The sequence below is a fragment of the Anolis carolinensis genome, chromosome 5 (assembly GCF_035594765.1).
Source record: "Anolis carolinensis isolate JA03-04 chromosome 5, rAnoCar3.1.pri, whole genome shotgun sequence".
NCBI lineage: Eukaryota > Metazoa > Chordata > Lepidosauria > Squamata > Dactyloidae > Anolis > Anolis carolinensis.
Window position 1 is genome coordinate 172,797,326 of NC_085845.1, and position 21,465 is coordinate 172,818,790.

Sequence of the window (21,465 nt, forward strand, 5' to 3'; positions counted from 1 at the left end):
CTCTTTATCCAATGTTGGTCTTATGGACCTGTGGAACTCCTTGCTGTAGGTCAGATCAATTTGAAGGCAGGGGTCTGCTGAGCTCTCGATGACACTTCCATTTTCCCAGCATCATTATCTTCTCCAAGCTTTTGTGTCTTCTCATTATGTGGCCAAAGTACTTCATCTTTGCCTCTAATATCCTTCCCTCCGGTGAGCATTATTTCCTGGAGTTTGGACTGGTTGGATCCTCTTGCGGTCCAAGGCACTTTCAGGATTTTCCTCCAACACCACAGTTCAAAAGTGTCTATCTTTCTTCGCTCATCCTTCCTTATGGTCCAGCTCTCACATCCATAGGTTACTACAGAAAATACCATTGCTTGAACTATGTGGATTGTTGCCAGTGTGATGTCTCTACTCTTCACTATTTTATCGAGATTGGCCTTTGCTCTCCTTCCAAGAAGTAAACATTTTCTGATTTCCTGGCTGCAGGCTGTGTCTGCAGTAATCTTTGCACCTAGAAATACAAAATCTGTCACTGCCTCCATGTTTTTCCCCTCTATTTGTCAGTTATCAATCAGTCTGGTTGCCATAAACTTGGTTTTTTATGTTTAATTGCAACCCAGCTTTTGTACTTTCTTCTTTCACCTTGGTGATAAGGCTCCTCGGCTCCTCGTCACTTTCAGCCATCAGAGTGCATATCTGAGGTTGTTAAGGTTTCTCCCAGCAATTTTAACTTCAGCCTTGGATTCATCAAGCCCTGCACGTCGCATGATGTGTTCTGCATACAAGTTGAATAGGGAGGGTGAAAGTATGCAGCCCTGCCGCACTCCTTTCCAATCCTGAACCAGTCTATTGTTCCGTGGTCTGTTCTTACTGTTGCTACTTGGTTGTTATACACATTCCTCAGGAGACAGACAAGGTGACTTGGTATCTCCATACCACCAAGAACATGCCACAATTTATTATGATCCACACAGTCGAAGGCTTTAGAATAGTCAATAAAGCAGAAATAGATGTTTTTTTTGAAACTCCCTGGCTTCTTCCATTATCCAGCGAATATTGGCAATTTGGTCTCTCGCTCCTCTGCCTTTTCTAAACCTAGTGCGAACATCTGGCAACTTATTGTTAGCATTATTAAATAATCAGCTGAAGAAATAAACTCGTTTACTTCGGTTGCATATGAACTTTACAAAAACCAAGTATCAGTTCTTTGAAACAAGGAGAAATCAATCATCATGGCTACAGATGCAAATGTGTAACTCGGTAGCTTTTTCAGGGATTTTTTCACTGTATATGTATCAAAGCACATTAATAGCGTGACAGAAGTGAACTGAAATGCAAGAACTTTCTGTATTTTGAAGGGCCAAACGGAGAATGCTGGGGATAAAATTTCCTCACATCCCCGTTTACGGCCTAAGAGAACAGTTTATTGTTCCACAAAGCCGGTCCCGCCTCTTGCCTGTCCAGTTGGAAGTTAGTATTCTTTAAACAAAAGTACGCTACGGAGTGTGCGGAGACTAGTTTCCTTACGCCGGAAACTAGTTTCCTTACGCGAAAACCGGCACGGAGCTTACGCAGATTGCGGAGGCAGTTGTGTTTCTTCCTCGGGGTTTGATACTTCGAGAATAGGAAAAAGGTTACGTTAGCTGGGACTTTGTCAGCTTAGCTTAGGGGAAACTTTGAGCGAAAGTACCGTTGAGTGCGCAATTAGCGTATCCGGGGAGCCGTTGTTCTTTCTCAGCTATTCAGGGACGCATCTTACGCAAGAGTGGGCTGGGCTGATAACGTAAGGAGCGGCGAGCTCGGGCGGCGGCGGCCATTTTGTGTCAGGAGGCCGGAGAAGAAAGACGCGGGGAGGTTCTCCTCAGCGGTTCCAGGCTCGATTCTGCCCGGAATTGACCCGAAGCGGCTCTCTAGTCAAGGAAATAAAGTCTCGAAGGCTGCTTCTGTAAAGATTTAGCCAGAAGCTGCTTGTTAGTTCCTTCGAGGCCGGCCCTCCGTGCTTCCTTTTCTCAATCTCTCTTTCGGCCTTCGAGGATGCGAGGCTTCGGGGATCGAGGCCGCGACCGAGACCGCGGCGGGTGAGTGAATGAGGCCTGGCAGGAAACGAAACCTCCTTTCAGGGAGGCTGCCCAGGTGGAATGTTAGGCCTTTCTTGGTCGTTATTAAAGCAGAGGGAAATAAGGTGCGTCTACACCGTCGATTTAATGCAGTTTGCACCACTCTATCGGCCATGACGCATTGCTATGGAATCCAGGGATTTGTAGCACCCTTTTCCTATCACAAAAGGCTAAATCCCTGGGGAAACTACAACGCCCAAAGAAGGGTTCGTTTGCGGTATGATTAATGTGCACCAGCTGCCCTGGTTCAATGTTATGGAATCTAGAGAGTTGTAGTTTTACAAAAGCGTTTCCAGCCAAAGAGGAGCTTGTTCCTCACCACTGGTAGCACTGAGCCATGGCAGTTGAAGTTTTGTCAAACTACAGTGTAACTGGGTTGTTGTGAGTTTTCCGGGTTGTATGGCCATGTTCCAGAAGCATTTTCTCCTGACGTTTCATCCACATCTATGGCAGGCATCCTCAGAATTTGTGAGGTCTGTTCAAAATATAATAATAAATAATAAAATGTTATATTCCGGCTTGCCTCCGCGGGGGTGGGGGGACTCAGGGCGGGTTCCAACATGCAATGGCAAACATTCAATGTCTCAAACAAACAAGTACATTAACATAATAATCCCAGCAAACTCCCACATACAAAAGCAACATTGGAAGCCTAGGTACCAATTTGAAGCCTCAGTGGTTAATGTCCAAACTACTGATGCCATATGGAAGGGTGTAGAATACGGGCTGACACCACTTTCCCTGCTATAGAATTGTGGGAAGTTGGAATGACTGGGTTGCTGTGAGTTTTCTGGGCTGTATGGCCATGTTCCAGAAGCATTTCCTTCTGATGTTTCGCCCAATCTATGGCAGGTGTCCTCAGAGCTTGTGAAGTCTGTTGGAAACTAGACAAGGGAGGTTTATATATCAGTAGAAGGTCCAGCGTGGAAGAAAAAACTGTTGGAGGCCAGTGTGAACGTTGCAATTAATCATCTTGATTAGCATTGAAGAGCCTTGCAGCTCCAAAGCCTGGCAGATTCCTGCCTGGGGAAAAACATTTTGTTGCGAGGTGTTAGCTGGCCCTGATTGTTTCATGAAAATGGGAATTCTAGCTAACAACTCCTAACAAAGTATCCCCCAGGCAGGAATCAGCCAGGCCATGAAGCTGTGAGACTTTTAAATGCTAATCAAAGGGACTCCAACAGACCAGTTCTTTCTCCCTGGACCTTCCACAGACATATAAACCCCACTTGCTTAGTTTCCAACAGACCTCATAACCTCTGAGGATGCCTGCCATAGTTGAGGGCGAAACGTCAGGAGAGAATGCTTCTGGAACATGGCCATACAGCCCGGAAAATGCACAGCAATCCAATTGTCACTTTGCAGGGTCTTCAACCTTCTCTGCCAAAGAGTGCTGGTGCCTCGCCACACTACATCTCCCCAGAGTCTATAGCGTGGAGCCATGAGCGTGAAAGCAGTGTCAAATTGTATTAATTTTACAGTGTGGACGCACCCTTAGGGCTTTCTCCTGCACGCTTTCGTGGGAGTTTGTCGCCTGGCCCCCGCAGCTTCGAACTATGTTAACTGGTCTGCGTAGATGTGGCCTAAGTTGACGTGGCCGAGCTGGAGCTGAAATGGGGGAAGGCCCCAGCTCTTTCCAGCGAAGCCAAGTTTTATCTCGCTCCGTGATGGCCCAGGTGGAGGCTCCCCAGTTTCATCCGGGGGACTTGTTCCGTATGTTCTGCAGCCCCAACTGCCACAGTAACCTGAGTCGGATAGAATGACAGCGATCGGGAAATGGCGTCCCGGCATGGATGCGAGAGAGAGTGCGACTGCGGGAGGGACTGTGAGCGAGGGGGAGGAAGTGGGAGGCCTCCGGAAGGGAGGGGAGAATTGCTTTCGTTTTCCCGCTTCTCGCCTTAAAGGCCCCACCCACATTAACTGTTTCATCCACAACAAACTCCAAAAAAAGTGTGCAAAAGGAAGTCCTTAATGTACACATGTGCTCAGTGGTTTGTGTCATCACCATCTTTACCTCAACCCGGATTTTGCTTTGTTTGTTTTGTTTTTGTTTTTTTGTGGCAGAAAAGGCTCAAGACCGTACAAAGCTACAACTCCCAGGCTGCCATAGCGGTGAGCCATGGCAGTTAAAGTGGTGTCAAACTATGGGTGCATCTACACTGTGGAATTAATGCAGTTTGACACCACTAATTGTTGTGGCTTAGTGCAGGCATGGGCCAACTATCACAATTTCCAACAGACCGGCTGTTCGGAATTGTGGTCAAAGTCCAAAACACCTGGAGAGCCAAAATTGGCCCATAGTGTGAAGTACCATGTACTTCATACTATGAAATCCTGGGATTTGTGGTTTTGCAAAGCCTTTAGCCTTCTCTATTAAAGAGTGCTGGTGCCTCACAAAGCTGCATATTCCAACAGTCCATAACCTTTGGTCATGGCAATTAAACTGAGTTAATTCTGCAGTGTCGATCCACACTTTCTCTAATGCAGTGGTTCTCGACTTTGGGTCCCCAAATATTTTTGGCTTACAACTCGTAATCCCAGCCAGTTTACCAGCTGTTAGGATTTCTGGGAGTTGAAGGCCAAAAACATCTGGGGACCCCAGGTTGATGAGAACCACTGCTCTAATGTAGAACCTGATGTGGTGCCTCTCATCAATGTCACTTGTAAAAACAGGAAAGCACAGCTGCGGAAGCAAAGTTACTAATCTTGTTAGAATGGAGGTGTTCTGTTACATCATAAACCAGATTTAGCTAATCTGTGATAATGGGAAAAGCACTTGTATTTTGTTCTGTTCAAATCATTCTTGTGTGTCTATCTGTAATGGTTGCCTTTAGTGCTTGTGAATTACATGGTTAAGTATTTCATGATATATGTCATTTGCTGCTTAATGAGTCACTTTTACTACAATTCTAATTGGGCATGTTTACTTGTTTTATGTCTCGTTGAAATTAAGGAGATTTAATTTAGTAAACATGGTTTAGATCAATATTCAGTTAGGAAGGACTAGTATTCATCTTATTGTAGTACTTTGAAATACAACAGTTCCAGGGGCAACATCACCAACCACTACAACATCAATTCAAATATTACTCTTGAGAGCTGCTTTTTGTAGTTACCAGTCTTATGACGAAGTTGAAGTGTAATAATACTTCAGGAAATATGTTTTGAACTATGTTGATTGTGCTACTGACAATTTACTTTAATTAATAACAGCACAGTCCTAGAAATAATTATTTTAAAGCGAATTCCACCACATTCATAAAGTTTTACTTTTGCTTATGATCTTGTGCACACTTGGGAATAAGTCTTTAATAATTTCTCAAATTTGTTAATTAAATTAATTGTTTGAGGGGTTTAACAAACAATTATATCATGGTAGCGTCATTATTTCCTGAGGCATAGCTTTTTGTTTATGTAAACAATATGTTTTGTCAAATGTTAGTTGTTAGTTTGAGGTATAGCAGATCAAATGGTTAGAAGAGATAGTTTCTATGGTTATAATTTCAGTCATTGAATGGTGAAGAAATGTGACATTTTCCACATGTTTTCCCTTAGATTAGTGCATAATAAAGAGGCTAAAATGTCTTTATCAAAACCCCCTTTTTTTTTTGTTTGTTTGCAATTCCTTAAGGTTTGGCAGTCCTCTTCCTCCCAAAAAGTTTGGAAACCCTGGGGAACGTCTGCGTAAGAAAAAGTGGGACTTGAGTGAGCTGCCCAAATTTGAGAAAAACTTCTATTCCGAACATCCAGAAGTAGCAAGACTCACTCCAGTATGTTTCCCCTGTTCTTCTTTTTGCTGTTAAACATGGGAACTTTTCCTAATTCTAATACTTTCAGTTGAGCGTTGCTAGATATATGAAAAGTAAATATAATTATTTCTGCAGATAGCTATGTCATTCTCTATATTGCACTAGCCATGTTTTTACCAGTTTATTAATTTTACAAAGTGATTTCTATTCAATTCTTTCTGTGGTAGAGTGAATACAGAAAAAAGGTACAGTAGTTTGTAGGACCTGTACAGCTTAGTCACTTGAAGCCTGATTTTGACCTAAAAGTCCACTGCCTCTACAGTTCATGCTTGGGATCTGTGTTTATTATGTGTGATTAGTATTCCAATATATTAGGTAGTTGCATTATGAGCTGTTTTAACTTTTCTAAATCTGAACATTTTGAATGTGCTCAAATTGTTTTCCATAAGATGATAAACTTTTTGTTGATAGAAAAAAATGGACCAAACTGTCATATTTATAGTTTTTAAAATGTGACTTGAACTACGTTTTTGTCTCAGATCTCATAGTTCTACTTCTTTGGTGGCAATAATTCAAAGAAGTAACTTGTAGATAATAACCAAGTGAACCAAGAAGTATGATTAATAAGTGTGTCATGCTTACTAGTATAGATTTTTATTAAATCAGTTTGTTCATTGGTATGTTCAGTAGAATTTTCAACATTAATTCTAATTCCAGTTTAAGAATGAATTTGATAACTTTGTGAAAAGGAAACTTAACAGTGAGGGGAAAAAAGTATCAGAGCCGTCTATTTCAATAGAGCTTTATTATCGTAGAAGGTTTATGCCTACCTAGAGAGCATATGAAATATTTGTGCTTATGGAAATGAAGGGAATCACTTGCTTCTTAATGACTACCAACATAAAGAAAGACTGTTGTTACTTCTCACAAGGTTTTTATTGGCTTTTCACTCCTCTAAATATAGTATGAGGTGGATGAACTGAGAAGAAAGAAAGAGATTACAATTCGAGGATCAGATGGTTGTCCCAAGCCAGTATTTGCCTTCCACCAGTGTAACTTTCCACGTGAGTAATTTGTCTAAACTCTAGTGTTGAGTGGTAGAAACAAACTGTATTTACTCAGATCGCTTGGAGAAACTACTTTCTGGAACTAATTGGCACATATATATTAAAATGAATTGACACAAGTTCTCTATAATTTTCTGTCCTAATTTTGTATGTACATTTCTGTTTTAACTTTTAGAATATGTAATGGATGTCCTGATGGACCAGCATTTTACAGAACCAACTCCAATTCAGTGTCAGGGTTTCCCATTGGCTCTTAGTGGTCGTGATATGGTGGGAATTGCACAGACTGGCTCTGGAAAAACCTTGGCAGTATGTATTTTTGCGTTTTTGTAGAATAATTTTGTTTACGTGTCTCTTTAAAGTGGAAATTGATGACCTTTAGAAATCCAAAGATTACATACACCACTAGGATCTTAGAATCCTGGTAAAAAACGGTTAGTATTTGTGGGAGAGGGGGCACACAGGGTATAGCATTTTACCACAACTCCCCTGTCCTAGCCAGTGATAGGCCTTTGTTCAAAGCCAGAAGTCCAGATGGGACAGAATGCTGTATTTGACCTCAGTGAGTGTATTTGCACATTTTTGCCCAAAGCATAGCAAGTAGGAATGGGGCATCATGGGCCATGCCAAACGCACCCCTGCTATGAAGTAAAAAACAGTTTGTTCCTTTCAGCTATGGTTAATATGTCATTTGTGAGAGTAAATTCAAAAGCACATCATTCCTAACTATAAATCCTCCAGAAGCCTGCATGCTGAATTCGTATGTCAATCTGAAATTGTATATTAACTATGGAACCTCCTATGAAGATTGTCCATATGCTTGAAAGATGGAAGGGTGAGATCCCTTCTGTTTTGTACCATGTGGCCTTGTGCTGCATGTATTTACCTAAATCCCACTTTTTAATAGAAATTTCTGTCCATGAAAGTATATGCAGGTTGCAGTCCTAGTCTACTACCATATTTAAACTTATGAAGCATTCACAAACATCCCCATTAATCTGAGTGATACGGTGCAGATTGTATGATGTGCATTACTGTTTATGGTTGAATAGTATCACTGAACAAAATACATGTTCATAGCACATATGTTCCTTTGTATGTAGGTGTGACTATACCAGCTTTGCTGATAGAATATCTTAGTCCTGCTCTGCTGCTTACCTGTTTCAGTCTCAATGGCTGGAGGATGATGTTGCTGTTTTGCCTGTGTCAACAGCCACATTTAGTGAAAGAATTATCAAACTTAGTCAATGCAAAATGTATGTAGGATTGAGAATATTGGGAGCCATAGAGCATTGGAACATGGAACTTTTCTTCTTCCTCTCATCTTCCATTCAAACAGTCCTCTGACAATCAGTTTGATTGCTTTATTTTTAACTGATTTATATGTTAACTGAGTTTTATGGTTTAATGTATTGTTTTGTTTAAAGTAACTGTTTTGTATAAATGCTGTTTTTACTGTGTTTTTATTTCAATGTTTTAACTGATCTACTTGTTCTGTATCTTCGGGCCTGTGTCCCGTGTAGCCGCCCTGAGTCCCTGCTGGGAGATGGTGGCGGGGTAGAAAAATTAAGTTACTTACTTACTTTTTGAAGTATGGAGAGGTAGAAGATATAAAATCAGTGTTTCTCAACCAGCTTCCTCTAGAACCTTGAGGTTCGACAGGAAGTTGTAATGGGAAGGAGAAGAAAAGTTGCATATTCCGGTTGTGAACATTTTGTGTAGTAGCTTCTTGAGATCTGGAAAATATTTCCTCCAACATAATAAGGTTGAGCGAAGCTGGTGTGAGTTATTTAAACTTTATTCATGGTCAACTGCAATAATATACCAGTTCTTAAAAACATTAATAAGCTATTGGCTTTATTAGTTGTTATTTTTATCTCCTCTAATAAATGTATATTCTCTTTTACTTTAGTACTTATTGCCAGCAATTGTTCACATCAATCACCAGCCATATTTGGAAAGAGGAGATGGTCCAATTGTGAGTACTTTTTTTGTATTCCTTTCTGTGTATACTCTGCTCTATCATATTACACACTTCAGCCTTGAATCAAATGCCACTCAGTATTTTGGATTCCTTCCCTTTGCAGTGCTTGGTTTTAGCTCCTACCCGAGAGTTGGCCCAGCAAGTCCAACAGGTAGCTGATGATTATGGTAAATGTTCAAGACTGAAAAGTACCTGTATATATGGAGGAGCACCCAAGGGTCCCCAAATCAGGGACTTGGAAAGAGGTAATATATTGTGGATGCATATTACATATCATAGCTGTAACAGACCAGCTTTAATATATCAGTTTTTTAATTAAAATAAATGATAAGTTAAAGTGTGGGTGAAGGCTCTTTCATGCCCCAACTGGAGTTAATGGAATGTCATGTCTGGTTCTTGAAACTAGGTGAAAAGGAGCTGATTTCCTCCGAATTTCCTTTTCTTTAGGGGGGTAGTGCAGGACCAATAAAATAAATTATATTTTGTTTGTAAAAGCTTTTTACTGTGTATTGAACATACTTTGTATCTGAAGGGTTTTGTTCCTGGACCCTTGTAGATCCAGAGCCACCCCCCACCCCCCTCCAGGACTCACCTTTGGGGTATAAGAGAGGGATGAACATTGGAAAGATGAGATTTACCCCTAAGTTGGAGAGCTCACTGCCATCATGTTTGCCTAATATTTTGGGCCTAAAAGCTTAAAACATTTTGGTAACATTTGTTTAGATTCTTGAAGAGCTCCAGAAAAAGTTTAGACATGGTAAACTTTTTCTGGAGCTCTCCATTTTGGGGGACTGTGGACCTGTAGGGGCCCCTGAAATTCACACTGGTTATTGTGAGAAAAAAAAACCTCTGGAACAGGACATGAAAGTTGTAATACTGATGGTGGCTGACTTCTTTGTTCAGCTGTTTGTCATGATTTTCAACCTGAAGGTCTAAAAACTATTTAAATACTTGCTTTTCCTCTCTCCCAAATATTCCTTGGAAGGTGTTGAAATTTGCATTGCTACACCTGGACGTCTAATTGATTTCTTGGAAGCAGGGAAAACTAACCTTCGTCGATGTACATACCTTGTACTGGACGAGGCTGACAGAATGCTAGATATGGGTTTTGAACCTCAGATTCGTAAAATAGTTGATCAAATACGGGTACGTAAAGCCTTGCTGTATTAGCTTCTGTTGGATTCTCATTTTAAAGAGCATCACCCAAATAATACAATTTTCCTCTCAGCCTGACAGACAGACTCTAATGTGGAGTGCCACTTGGCCAAAGGAGGTGCGCCAGTTGGCTGAGGATTTCTTGCATGACTATGTCCAGATCAACGTGGGCAATCTGGAGTTGAGCGCCAATCATAATATCCTGCAAATAGTGGATGTGTGCATGGAAAGCGAGAAGGATCATAAGTATGAATGCTCTTACAGTCTAGTCTGCTCAGTTTGCTTGCAAATTAATCAGCCAGCCACCCCCTTTTAAATGTAGCACTGTGAGATGAGATTGGATAGTATCAGATACTTTTTACTTGTTTTACCTGTTTTCTTTCTTATTGGGCATTTAAGACACAGAAAAAACAGTGCCCCATATTCAGTGTTCATTAAAACTAGACATTTAAAATAATACTTTGCATCATCTGACTAGATATAATTCTTACATGCCATTTAAATGTTGTGCATACTCTCTACATACTCCTAATAAAATAAGTAAATAACCTGGATTGACTTATTCCACAAGTCAATATCAGTACCTTAACCCGTATCAAAAAAGGAAGCATCCCTTTTTCTGAGTAGAGTCATAAAAGGCAAGAGCTTAGACATTCTCAGAAAACCTGAAAGAAGCACCAGTGCATTCTGCTGTCTGCCATGGCACTATTTTGGGGCTTTTTGAATGCCTGGGCAGGGAAATGGTGGTGGCCAGTGATGACTGGCTCCAAGGTGGTGCTGGCACTTGCCCTCTCTTCAAAATGGCCTTTGGCTTATCCACGGCTCATATAAAAGCCCATTATTTTGGTCCCCAAATTTGCCATTAACTTACTCATGAGATTGCCTTATATATGAGTATATATACAGTATTCGTAAGTAATTGAATAGTATTAAATTAAAATCATATTGGGGCACATTGCATGTGTGATGTATTTCAAATATTCTCTGCATTTTTGTAGGGAGGCAACAAGAAAACAGTTACAAAGGGCCTGTTTTCTGAATTCTGGCTTGTGTAAGAGATTTGTCACTGCCACTGCATTTGCATCAGTCAACATCACTGATGCTGACTGAAGTAAATACAGAATAGCCACAAATATGTAACATTTCAAGAGTGACTTTATCTCTCAATAATAACATTAAAGTTATTCCTTGTATTGAATCTGTTCTTTTGTGTAATTTTTGATCCCCCCTTTCAAAAAAGACTAATACAACTGATGGAAGAAATCATGGCTGAAAAAGAGAACAAGACAATTATTTTTGTGGAAACCAAAAGAAGATGTGATGATCTCACTCGAAGAATGCGTAGAGATGGGTAGGTTTTTCAGCCTTAATTTGAACACATAGTTTGTTGCGGGTGAGGGATTGTATGATTTTTAATGAAGTTTTATCAATAAAAGGAATCTCCAGGTCCTCTTAAGACAATCCAATGGTCAGCTCCACTAGAGATTGACAATAGTCCCCTAGGAGAATCCAGAGAGACCACAGTAAGCAAATCCACAAATACTCAAATCCACAAAAGTTGAACTTGCAAATATGGAAGGATGGGAGTAGTGATGTTTGAGAGCTTACAGAGCTAATGGGTTCTTCTTCCAAACACACAAGTTATAATTGTGGTCCAGCTAAAGGAATCTGTAACATGCCATGATTTCTATGGTTTTACTGGCGTTATCACAGGGACCTTTATCTGATGTAGTCTCCAGCAGTATCTCTTATGACCATATTTCCTTAACATCTTTAAAATTGTGTTTCTCCAAATGTTTTTTTCTATGTGTCCAAAAACCATCCATAATTGGCCATGTTTGTGTTGTTAAAAATCATTACATTCCATGTATAATTATTAAGTATTGAATCCATGTACTTCAGTGTTTTGTAACATGTGACTGTACCTGGCACTTGTGCCAGGCCCAAGCTGAAACTAATGGGAATCCATTTGTTTGTTTTTTTGTAGTTGGCCAGCTATGTGCATTCATGGAGATAAGAGTCAACCAGAGCGAGATTGGGTGCTTAATGGTACGTATGATGAAAAAGCTAACTGGCTTCATAGAATGCTTTATCTGTGAATGGTATGATTAACAAATGATACAGTGATATAATCTGATTTTGACTATCTAAATGCTGAACATGCTTTTAAAGCTGTTCGTTTCACTGTTTGCATTGAGCTACTTTTTAATGGAAATATTATGAGGGGGAGCAAATATAGCTTTGAAAAGTAATATTCAAAGCTATGTCTAGATAATGAATTTCAAACGCCCATAAAATGAGTCATTGTGAAATCTTCAGTCTAATTTTTGGACTTTCCAATTTAAACATACAGTCTGTGTTTTACAAATAGTTTTGAGGCTGTTAAATGTACATCACAACAGATTCTCTTTTTTCAGAATTCCGTTCTGGAAAGGCTCCGATCCTCATTGCTACAGATGTTGCATCACGTGGTCTAGGTTTGTACACATGGGCTCCTCTGACCTGTTTTTCAGGTCTTTTCTTTAGATTGAGACTTCAGTTTCTAAGAACTATAAAGCGTTACTTTCCCCGTCATGTGAAATGCCTTTTTTAACATTGATCTTTTTTTTCTTTCATATTCAAAATCTCTTCCTGCTCCTAATGAACAGGCTTTGGTCTGCAAGCAAGGCCTAGGCATGACTAATCGATCGCCAGTGGGGAGAAGAGACGTCCAATTACTCAGCCCAATTGTTCAACACACCCATCTCCTTTCCCATCTCCAGCTTTTGTAGCTGGATGGCTAGGCACTAAGTTGTTGTTTGTAATTACTGAGTGGCAGAGCAGACAGCTTTTTAAAAACCCCTTTTATCTCCACTAGCGTCATTGCACCTTAACATACTAGATAGATATACCCTCACCCAGCTCTGGAACACTGCTTTACATATGTGAACATAATTTGGATTTTTACACTCAAGTGGTCTACCTCACCTTTCCTCCAAGACTGGACTACTGAGCTTTAATGAAAGCTACAAGGATTTTCTTTCAGTAGTACAAATAATGTTTCTCTTGGATACTTGAGTAAACAAATCCCCTTTTAACATTTTTTATCTTGGTCACTAAGTTCTGCATCTTATATGGTCAGAAACGTCAGATTCTATGTTCACTGTAGGTATTAGAGAAATAATGGAAGAAGGTATTATGTAGTAATGGGGTCTGTTTAGTAACCCTCAGTTTAGTGTACTTGACCCTTCATGGCATACATTCCACAGAATCAGTGAAACAGTCCTTTAGGTTGTTTAGAGGGACTTTGGTTCAATACATGAGTTTTTATCACTTTCAGGTATTTTAAAAAATATCAAAGACAGCTTATTTGTAGTTCCCCTTAAAAGTGATGACCATATGACAAAAAATTTGTAGTCCTTTCTCACTCAATGTAAATGTCCCCCATGCCATCCCTTGAATTGTCCCTTTTGGAGAGGTGTTCACATGGGTTTCAGTCTCTGTCCTCTGGGGTCATGTCTGGATCTGTGCAGGTAGAACTTGGACCTGTTAGGAGAAGGGGTGAGGCCAGATTTTTTAATGAAAGATTTTCCTTGGCAGTATTTTTTAAACAGGCTTGCTATGTGCTGGTAGCTTCTTTGTGCATCTTGCCTAGACACTTAAAAATCAGCCCTTTTCTCATATATTTCCCCAAAACAACTCATTTGGATACTATTTAAAGAAAACAGTCTCCCTGTTCTGTCTTCTCCACTTCACTGAGGCTGTGGGGAAAAAGGTACCCGAGTCTGTTTCTTGTTACTAAATGACATATTGGCTTGTTTTGGGGCCCAGAGTTTGCCACATTGTAAAAAAAATGTGTTACCTAACTGGCAAACCTCTGGACGAATTCCTCCAAGTTCCTGGAAAGTGAAGGCTTCTACCTAAAACATAGAACAGGGGCGCGCAACTTTTTTTGGATGAGTCACCAGGGTTTTTCCTTCCTCTCAAATGAACATTGGTCTCAGAAAACTCCTCCAGGTAAGTTGAGTCCCCCCATAATGGATACTTTGTGAGTAATCCCCAGGCAAGAAGAGCTTCCCCCTCTGCACTGTTTTTCTTTTTTAAAAAAACTTGGTTACGCTTCACTCTGTTAAAGTTAAATCATTAAATTTCTTTTTGTTTGTTTTCTTTAACAGAAACTTTGATATCAGCTGCCGATCACTCAGTGCAGGTCTGGGGACATATCTACATTGGTGGTCAAAGCAGCTCTCTAGATGATGGTGTTTATTAGTTTTCTGTCCCTCCCAGTTAATGTTCAGTGGTTCAGTCCCTTTCTAGGGGCATCTCAGGGGATATGCATCCCTAGTGAGTCAGGTGTATTTCTTTTCAGAATGATCAAGAATTGAATCTGTAAACCTCTGAAGAAATACCATGATTGACAATCAGTGCAAGACAGATAGCGAATAACTTTTTTAGTATATGTTCCCTTTTTCTTCCCCCCCCCCCCCCATCAGATAGTATATATTATCTGATAAACATCTTTCTAGGGTGATAACTGCCCTGAATTTTTTTCTTTCTCTTCCTTTTTTTCTCCTACCAAAATCCATCACTGATGCCTTCATTTCAGTCTCTGTTTTCTAACAAGAATATGCTTCCTGATACTCATTGTAGCTACTTTGCTAATGGATGTACACGATGGGATTTGCTGAGGCCCCATAGCCTGGTGTTTGTCAGACTCCTGTTAAACCCTAGCTGTGAAGATGTGAATCCACTCAGTATATTATCCTGCCCTTACGTTAACACTTGCCCTTTGAGATACTTTCATCAAGGAGCCTAGCTGGAGACTCGCGCTGCCCCTGTGAAAATCTGCCTTCTCACTTTTTGGTGTGATTCAGGACTTTGGAGCCTGGAAAGATTGAGGAGCGCCCCCTCGCTGTAATAAGAAACAGACGCAACACCCATTTGCCACTACTGCAACCCACTCGTATTTCCCCCGCCCCATCCTTTTATTGGAAATTGATGCAGTCTGGGCAATAGATGCAGCCTGATCTTTTGGATGTAATTTTTAGCACCTTCATTTTTGACAACTGCCCCCTTTAAGCCCTGTGAGGGGACAGCAAGCGTTGGAGGACCTGAAGCGTTTACGTGAACCCAGGTTCTCAGGCGCTTGGCAGCCAAATGGGGCTACAGAGAAGCATCTAAACCAGTTCACAGAGCGAGCGTGTGTGGGGACTTCTCCTCGCTGCCATGGACCCTCGATGCATGCTCCCCGCGCTCCAGTGGTCCCGTGTCAGAGGGCGGAGTTTTCGAAAGGAGGCCGCCAAAAATAAAAGGCAAAGAGACGGGATCGGCTGCAGCGATTTCCCACAGGAGGAGGGAGTGTGCATCGGTCTGGTAACAAAACAGGGAATATTTCTCATTTTTAAAAGGAAAGTCAATCTGTGTTTTATCTTGGATATATCTAAATATTCTCTGTAAAATGCAGATTTATTTTTGTTAGTGCGAGTTGTAGCTTTTAATGTAAAATTGCCTTTTCTGGATGTTGTTTGGCAAGTTTTTTTATCAGTGTGTTCTTCACTCTATGCTTTAGAAATCTCAGGTTTTTTTTCTTAAGGCTTTGACTATATCTGAGATTATCTCTTCATATTTGAGTTAAATGCAGGCAGTGTTACGTTAGAAGTCATACTGTGATCGAACAGTTAGTATGGTGCACCTTTTAAGAGGGGAAAATTTAAAGACTCCAGTTGTTTACTCTCCCAAATTGGGAACCTATACCTCTTCTAGAACTGTGATACTTTAGATGATAAAGGCAAACAAAGATTAATTTAGCTATTACAAAATTTTCTGAAAAAATACTGCTTGTTAAAACTTTGTGGTGATTAGAAGGTAAGTGTTACGAGATTTGAAGACTTCTCCTAACAGAGTTAAAGGCATTTGGCAGTTGTTTTCTTTGCCCATTCCATTTTGCTGTGTCTGTAAAAAGAGGAGCACATTTTTCTATTTTTAAATAGGCTGTTGTGGAGTAAAATTGCCTGTATTCCACAAGTCAGATGTTCAGTCATCGCTAATATATGTTTTCTAGCTGTGCATGCAGCAAAGGGTGGATTTTGATTTTGAGAGGAATGGTGAGCTGCTTTGGCTTGTCAGCTTTGGAGCACAAATTTATGGTCCCCTTGGGCATATAAATATATTAGATAATATATCAATTTAGCCTTTTGCTCTGTTGGGAAGAGTCTGTACTGTCATTTTTACTTTCAACTACTAACTTTTTCCTTTTCTCTTGTTACTGTTACTTGCATTTGTGATCCCCACCTTCTGTTGGCACATCCTTCCTCCACTACCCTCTCCTGAACCCCTCACTGTGCTTTGGTTGCCTCACAAGATGTGGAAGATGTAAAGTTTGTGATAAACTACGACTATCCAAACAGTTCGGAGGATTATGTGCACAGAATTGGCCGTACTGCCCGTAGCACCAACAAGGGCACTGCCTACACATTCTTCACACCAGGAAATCTGAAACAAGCTAGAGAACTAATAAAAGTACTAGAGGAAGCCAATCAAGCCATCAATCCTAAACTGATGCAGCTTGTAGACCATAGAGGTGGTGGCGGTGGCGGAGGTAAGAGATTTTGCTATTTGTGTATTGAATTTAGCTATAGTTGCATTACATTTGTTATCAAGTGATGCCTTCATTGATTGAATCACTGGGAGAATTACACTGATAGATTTACATGCTGATAGCATATGTGTTTATTTTCCAGAGGTTCAATCAAACCTACTTTTTCTATTATATTCTAATACAAGTTTGTTTCTCTCTGCATCACCTTTACCTGACGTTGCATTGAATTCCTTCCCTGAATCAGTTTTAACTTTTGTTAATTAACCTTGAGTCCCAGAATGGAGAAAGGCACAATATAATTAAACATTTCCGTATGTATGGTCATGCCAATGGTTTTAGTGGTAGACATGTGAATATATTAGCCTTGCTTCATAAATACACAGAGGATCATGGAAATTTGGAAAATCTCAGCTGTTAAATATCTTTTATAAAACATTGCCATGTGATTTGAGGAGTGCTCAGTCATTTTGGAAGCACAGTTGGGTATAGTGGTCTAAATCACAGAGATTGTTGTTTCAAACAAATGGCTAAACTCGAGAGGTCGTCATTTGGATTCCTGATAGCACCTTCTCCTGCCCTTGAGCTTTGGAAGTTAATCTAGAGTGAACAGAGCCTTAAGTTCTGATAGACTTCCACAGTTAGTGCCACCCAGCATCCTTTGAATATGTTACCATATTAGTTTGGAGTAAGGAAGATTGTTACACTACAGAAATAGACATGGCAATGATCAGGACTCTGAAGTTTCAAGAGACTGATCTCAAATCTGTATTTTTGAACCAATTCATTCTTGGAGTGCTGTGACGTTTTCAGGCTGTATGGCCATGATCCAGCAGGATTCTCTCCTAACGTTGCGCCTGCATCTGTGGTTGGCATCTTCATTCTTCATTTTGTGGAGCTTATTTTCTTCATAGTACAGACGAGGTTCTAATTCAAGTAACTTTCCTCACAGTCGGTCTTGTTTGCACATCTGCATAAAAGACCAAAGCCTGCGATATGACAGCTTCTCCTTTCTTGTCTACAATTCTTGACAAATAAGCACAAAGGATTTAAGATTATTATTATTACTTATATTCTGCTTTTTCTCTGAAAAGGAGACTCAAAGCATCTCACAATATCATTCTATACCCTTATATCAGAGAGAGCAGATCTTTATAGAGAACAAAATTGGTAACTGAATCATGTAAAAAAGAGTAAATGGCTTGCATGAGTAGATAAAATTAGTTTCAGTGTTAGAAAATAAAATTGCTCCTACAAAGCTTTTGATTTTAGCTCTTTAGCATTATGTTAAACTCATGCTATATATTACAGGTGGTCGCTCTCGTTACCGTTCAAATAATTCTTCCAACAACCCTAACCTGATGTACCAGGAAGAGTGTGAGAGGAGGCTCCGGGGTGTTAAAGATGGCCGAAGAGACTCTAGCAGCTTCCGGGACCGCGACCGCAGTGACAGTTTTGCCAATGGAGCCAGCAAGGGCTATGGTAGTGCTTATGGGAATGCAAATTCTGCATTTGGGGCACAGCAGGGCCAGTATGGTTATGCCCAGGGAGCTTATGGAACAGCTGCTTATGGCACAAGTGGCTACGGGGCGGAATATGGTACTGCTGGGTATAGTGGAGCCAGCACTGCCACCACTGGGAGAACCTCACAAAGCACCAGTCAGCAGCAGTATGCAGGGTTGGGCCGTTCAGGCCAACAGCCACAGCCTCTCATGTCTCAGCAGTTTCCTCAGCCTCCAGGCACCAACGTAATGGGCTATATGGGACAGAGTGCCAACTACCAATATCCTCCACCTCCACCACCCCCTCCCCCTTCACGCAAATGAACCCATTTATTTTAGTGGTTGCCAGTCAAGATTTGCAATTTAAGATCCTTTCTCCTTCTCCCCACCTTCCCATTGTGATGTTTTCCCTGAGCAGATTAAATGTAGAGCCACCCAAATTCTACCCATAGAGTCACCCCCAGTCCATATTACTGATTTTGTTTTTAAAATTAGCATTGACTGGAAAAGTTACTTTTTACATATTTTGGCCTTGCATGTTGCAATCTAGAATGATTGTTTTCTTTTTCAAAAGGAAAATATTCTTAGAAGGCAGATACGTCCCAGTCCAATTGTCATTGTGTCTGAGGCTTGTGTATGAGAACTTGCTGCAGAGAGGACAACTTCTCCGTGCTGTAATCATCAAGAAAGCTGGTGCTAAGAGTGCTCCCTTAACAGAATATTAAAGGTGGTGTGATTTTTGCTTACTCTGTTTAAATTTGAGACTTTGTTTTCTACAACAATATTCAAACTGAAGCCTTGGGTTTAGCATAAGTGACACAACGTGTGGTTATTCCGAACATCTACTCTCCAAAAATAATATTAAAAGGAACATTTAATTTGGTTAGCCTTCCTGCAACTCCTAAATGTCTTATCATCCCTTTGGGGAAAGGATTCAAGAGTGTTGGATATGAGTGTCCCTTTCTGTTGTAATGTACTTTCTCTTTAGGTTTAATCACAAGATTGTATTTTTAAATTAATTGGGTTTCTCTTTGCCTGTTAAATTACTATTAAGGGGATTTCATTGGGGATTACAAAACAAATTTTGCTTCAAGCTTCTTTTGTTGGGGTTATGTTTGCACTTGAGCAAAATGGGGGGCTGTCTTTTTAAAATACTTTCAAAATATCACTATTCAGATAAAATGGTTCAGTTTTTTTTAGATAAAATCTTAAAGGTTTCTTTTAGTCTAAATGGGATCTGAACCCCTCTTGGAGCTACATTCATATCCTGGTTTGAGTAGGGCTTTCTTTGGCTTTTGAGTTGAATTTCTTCTACTGTCTTTACACTCGGCTTTTACAGGTAGGTAGCATCGTAGGAAATCTTAGGGAAGGATGGAACTTTAGTGAAACACTTCCATTCAATCTTACAACCCCCCCCCCCCTCAAGCTTAGCAAACTTTTAGGTGAGGTGGGGATGGGAGAGAGGGTCAGGATAATTTTTGAGTACTAAGGGTTATTTCTTGTGAGTGTTAGGAGAAGAGGTGGTCATAATTTGCTTTCACAATGCATCTGTAAAGTTCAGAGAGTTTGGCAAGAGATCACTGAAGTACTTTTTGAGAGACAAAATGTTTGGCTGAAGTGTTACCATTTGTTTTTGTTTTGGTAAATGTATATAGCTTAATCAAATAAGACAGGCCTGTTAATACAATTATAAAATGTATTTTTGATTTGTGTTCCTCAGACAATTGGGGTATTATAAGTCAGTTGTGTGTCTTCATGCAATATACAGGTAGGTTGTTGGCATAGACTATGGGAAGGAAATGTTTTTCAGGATTTTAAAACAATCCTTTTGCTTCACTGTAAGTTAGCAAAAGGAGAAGCCTGGTAATTCAATGCTAAAAAGATCAGAAAAGAACATGCATTTTCTGAACAGTTCCTGATCTATTTCCTCCCCGAAAACCATTGCGGAGCAATTTGTAGTTTATACAGAATTTAATTACAAGCAAAGGGTATATGGGGAGAATGCATATTTCCCACTGTTCTTAGAGAAATTTCAGGAAAATCTTAGTCTTTAGCAATCTTTGCAACCATAAAACTGTTTTGGGGCGTTGCAGTGCTTTATTATAGGTTAAGTGCAGCCCAGAAGCCTTTCATGCTCAGCCAGGCAGGGTATGAGCCAACCATTGCATGCTCTGGGGCATATATTGCTTACAATCTACCTGGTGCGGCTTGGTTCCACTTACCACCTAAAGAGCCCTGCTGACAATATGGTAATGTTTGTTATTTCCTTAGTAAGCATTTATAAAAACACAAATCCGTCTTTTCTTTCCTTCCAGATAAGTCATTTTGGATGTTTTACCATTAAAACGTTTTAGATTCTGAACTTCAGAGGCTTCTCTGGGTGGGATCAGTGGTCACTTTCAACCCTTGCTGGTATTTTGAACACATTCCTGTTGTATTAACAAAGACTTGAATGGAGAGATTCATAACTCTGTGGTGTTCAGGCACAGCATACTAAAAAGCTATGTTACTATTAGTTTGTAAATTGTCCTTTTGATACCATCTTGTTTTCTTTTGTAGGTATGAATAAAACACTGTTGTCAATAAAGTTTGGACTGTTGGTCTTCGTTTTTTTCTTTTTTTCCTTTTCATGTATATCTGCTTGAATATCAGGTGTTGGGGTCCTTAGGGGTCCATATGGGGACCAGTATCTGTAAGGTTGTTTTATAAATGATCTGAAATTGTGTGTAAGCAGAGAGGGCTGTTTGCTGTTGATGCTCATTTTGTTTGGTTAAGACAAAAACACATTACAATCGAATTGAGAAGGGCTTTTTCAAATTTAGGGAATGGGTATTAAAATGGCAAATTAGATTGATCTGAGCTGAGTGGCATTTTCATAGTGAAAAAGTTGACCTACCTTGCTGTTTCAAAAAAGGTCAATACTATGCTTGTTTTTGTTTATATCCTGCCTTTGGACAGCAGTAGAAAGAAAATCAGATATAAATTTATTGTCACTTCCTGGACAAAGGAAATTGTAGAGCTACAAAAGAAGCAGAAAAAGACTTTTCATAACAATTTTGAACTGGGTGGAGCATTTCCCTTACAAAATTTGATTTGGGGGAGAGGGTCAAAGCAAAGAAAGACATAGAAATCTAGGTAGTTAAGTATAGTGTAGCAAAAATTCTCTTTTACTGGAACGGTTGTTTCCAGTTGTCAGATATTCAGATAAATAAAAGAAAAATACACTGTAGGTAGTGTGAACTTCAGTGCCATGAAACGGCAGTGGTTGTCTACTTTAAAACTGGATGATTATATACAGGAGTTACAAATATCTGATTTACAAATGACTCAGT

General features: G+C 40.0%; 1 protein-coding gene across 2 annotated transcripts; it reads left to right on the plus strand.

The window, feature by feature from the left end:
• The first annotated feature begins 1,790 nt into the window (after window positions 1-1,790).
• Window positions 1,791-20,720, plus strand: ddx17 (DEAD-box helicase 17). 2 transcript variants are annotated; one of them, XM_062982955.1, is made up of 14 exons: window positions 1,791-2,063; window positions 5,734-5,872; window positions 6,816-6,915; window positions 7,094-7,227; window positions 8,831-8,896; window positions 9,006-9,147; window positions 9,888-10,048; window positions 10,131-10,303; window positions 11,298-11,408; window positions 12,045-12,106; window positions 12,475-12,534; window positions 16,398-16,634; window positions 17,943-18,113; window positions 18,708-20,720. In XM_062982955.1, exons 1-14 carry the CDS (start codon window positions 2,020-2,022, stop codon window positions 18,719-18,721), a joined length of 1,614 nt encoding a protein of 537 aa, XP_062839025.1. In that variant the 5' UTR covers window positions 1,791-2,019; the 3' UTR covers window positions 18,722-20,720. The 2 variants fall into 2 exon arrangements, with proteins under 2 accessions (XP_062839025.1, XP_003227208.1); XM_003227160.4 differs by having other exon boundaries at window positions 17,943-20,720.
• The last annotated feature ends 745 nt before the right edge of the window (window positions 20,721-21,465 follow it).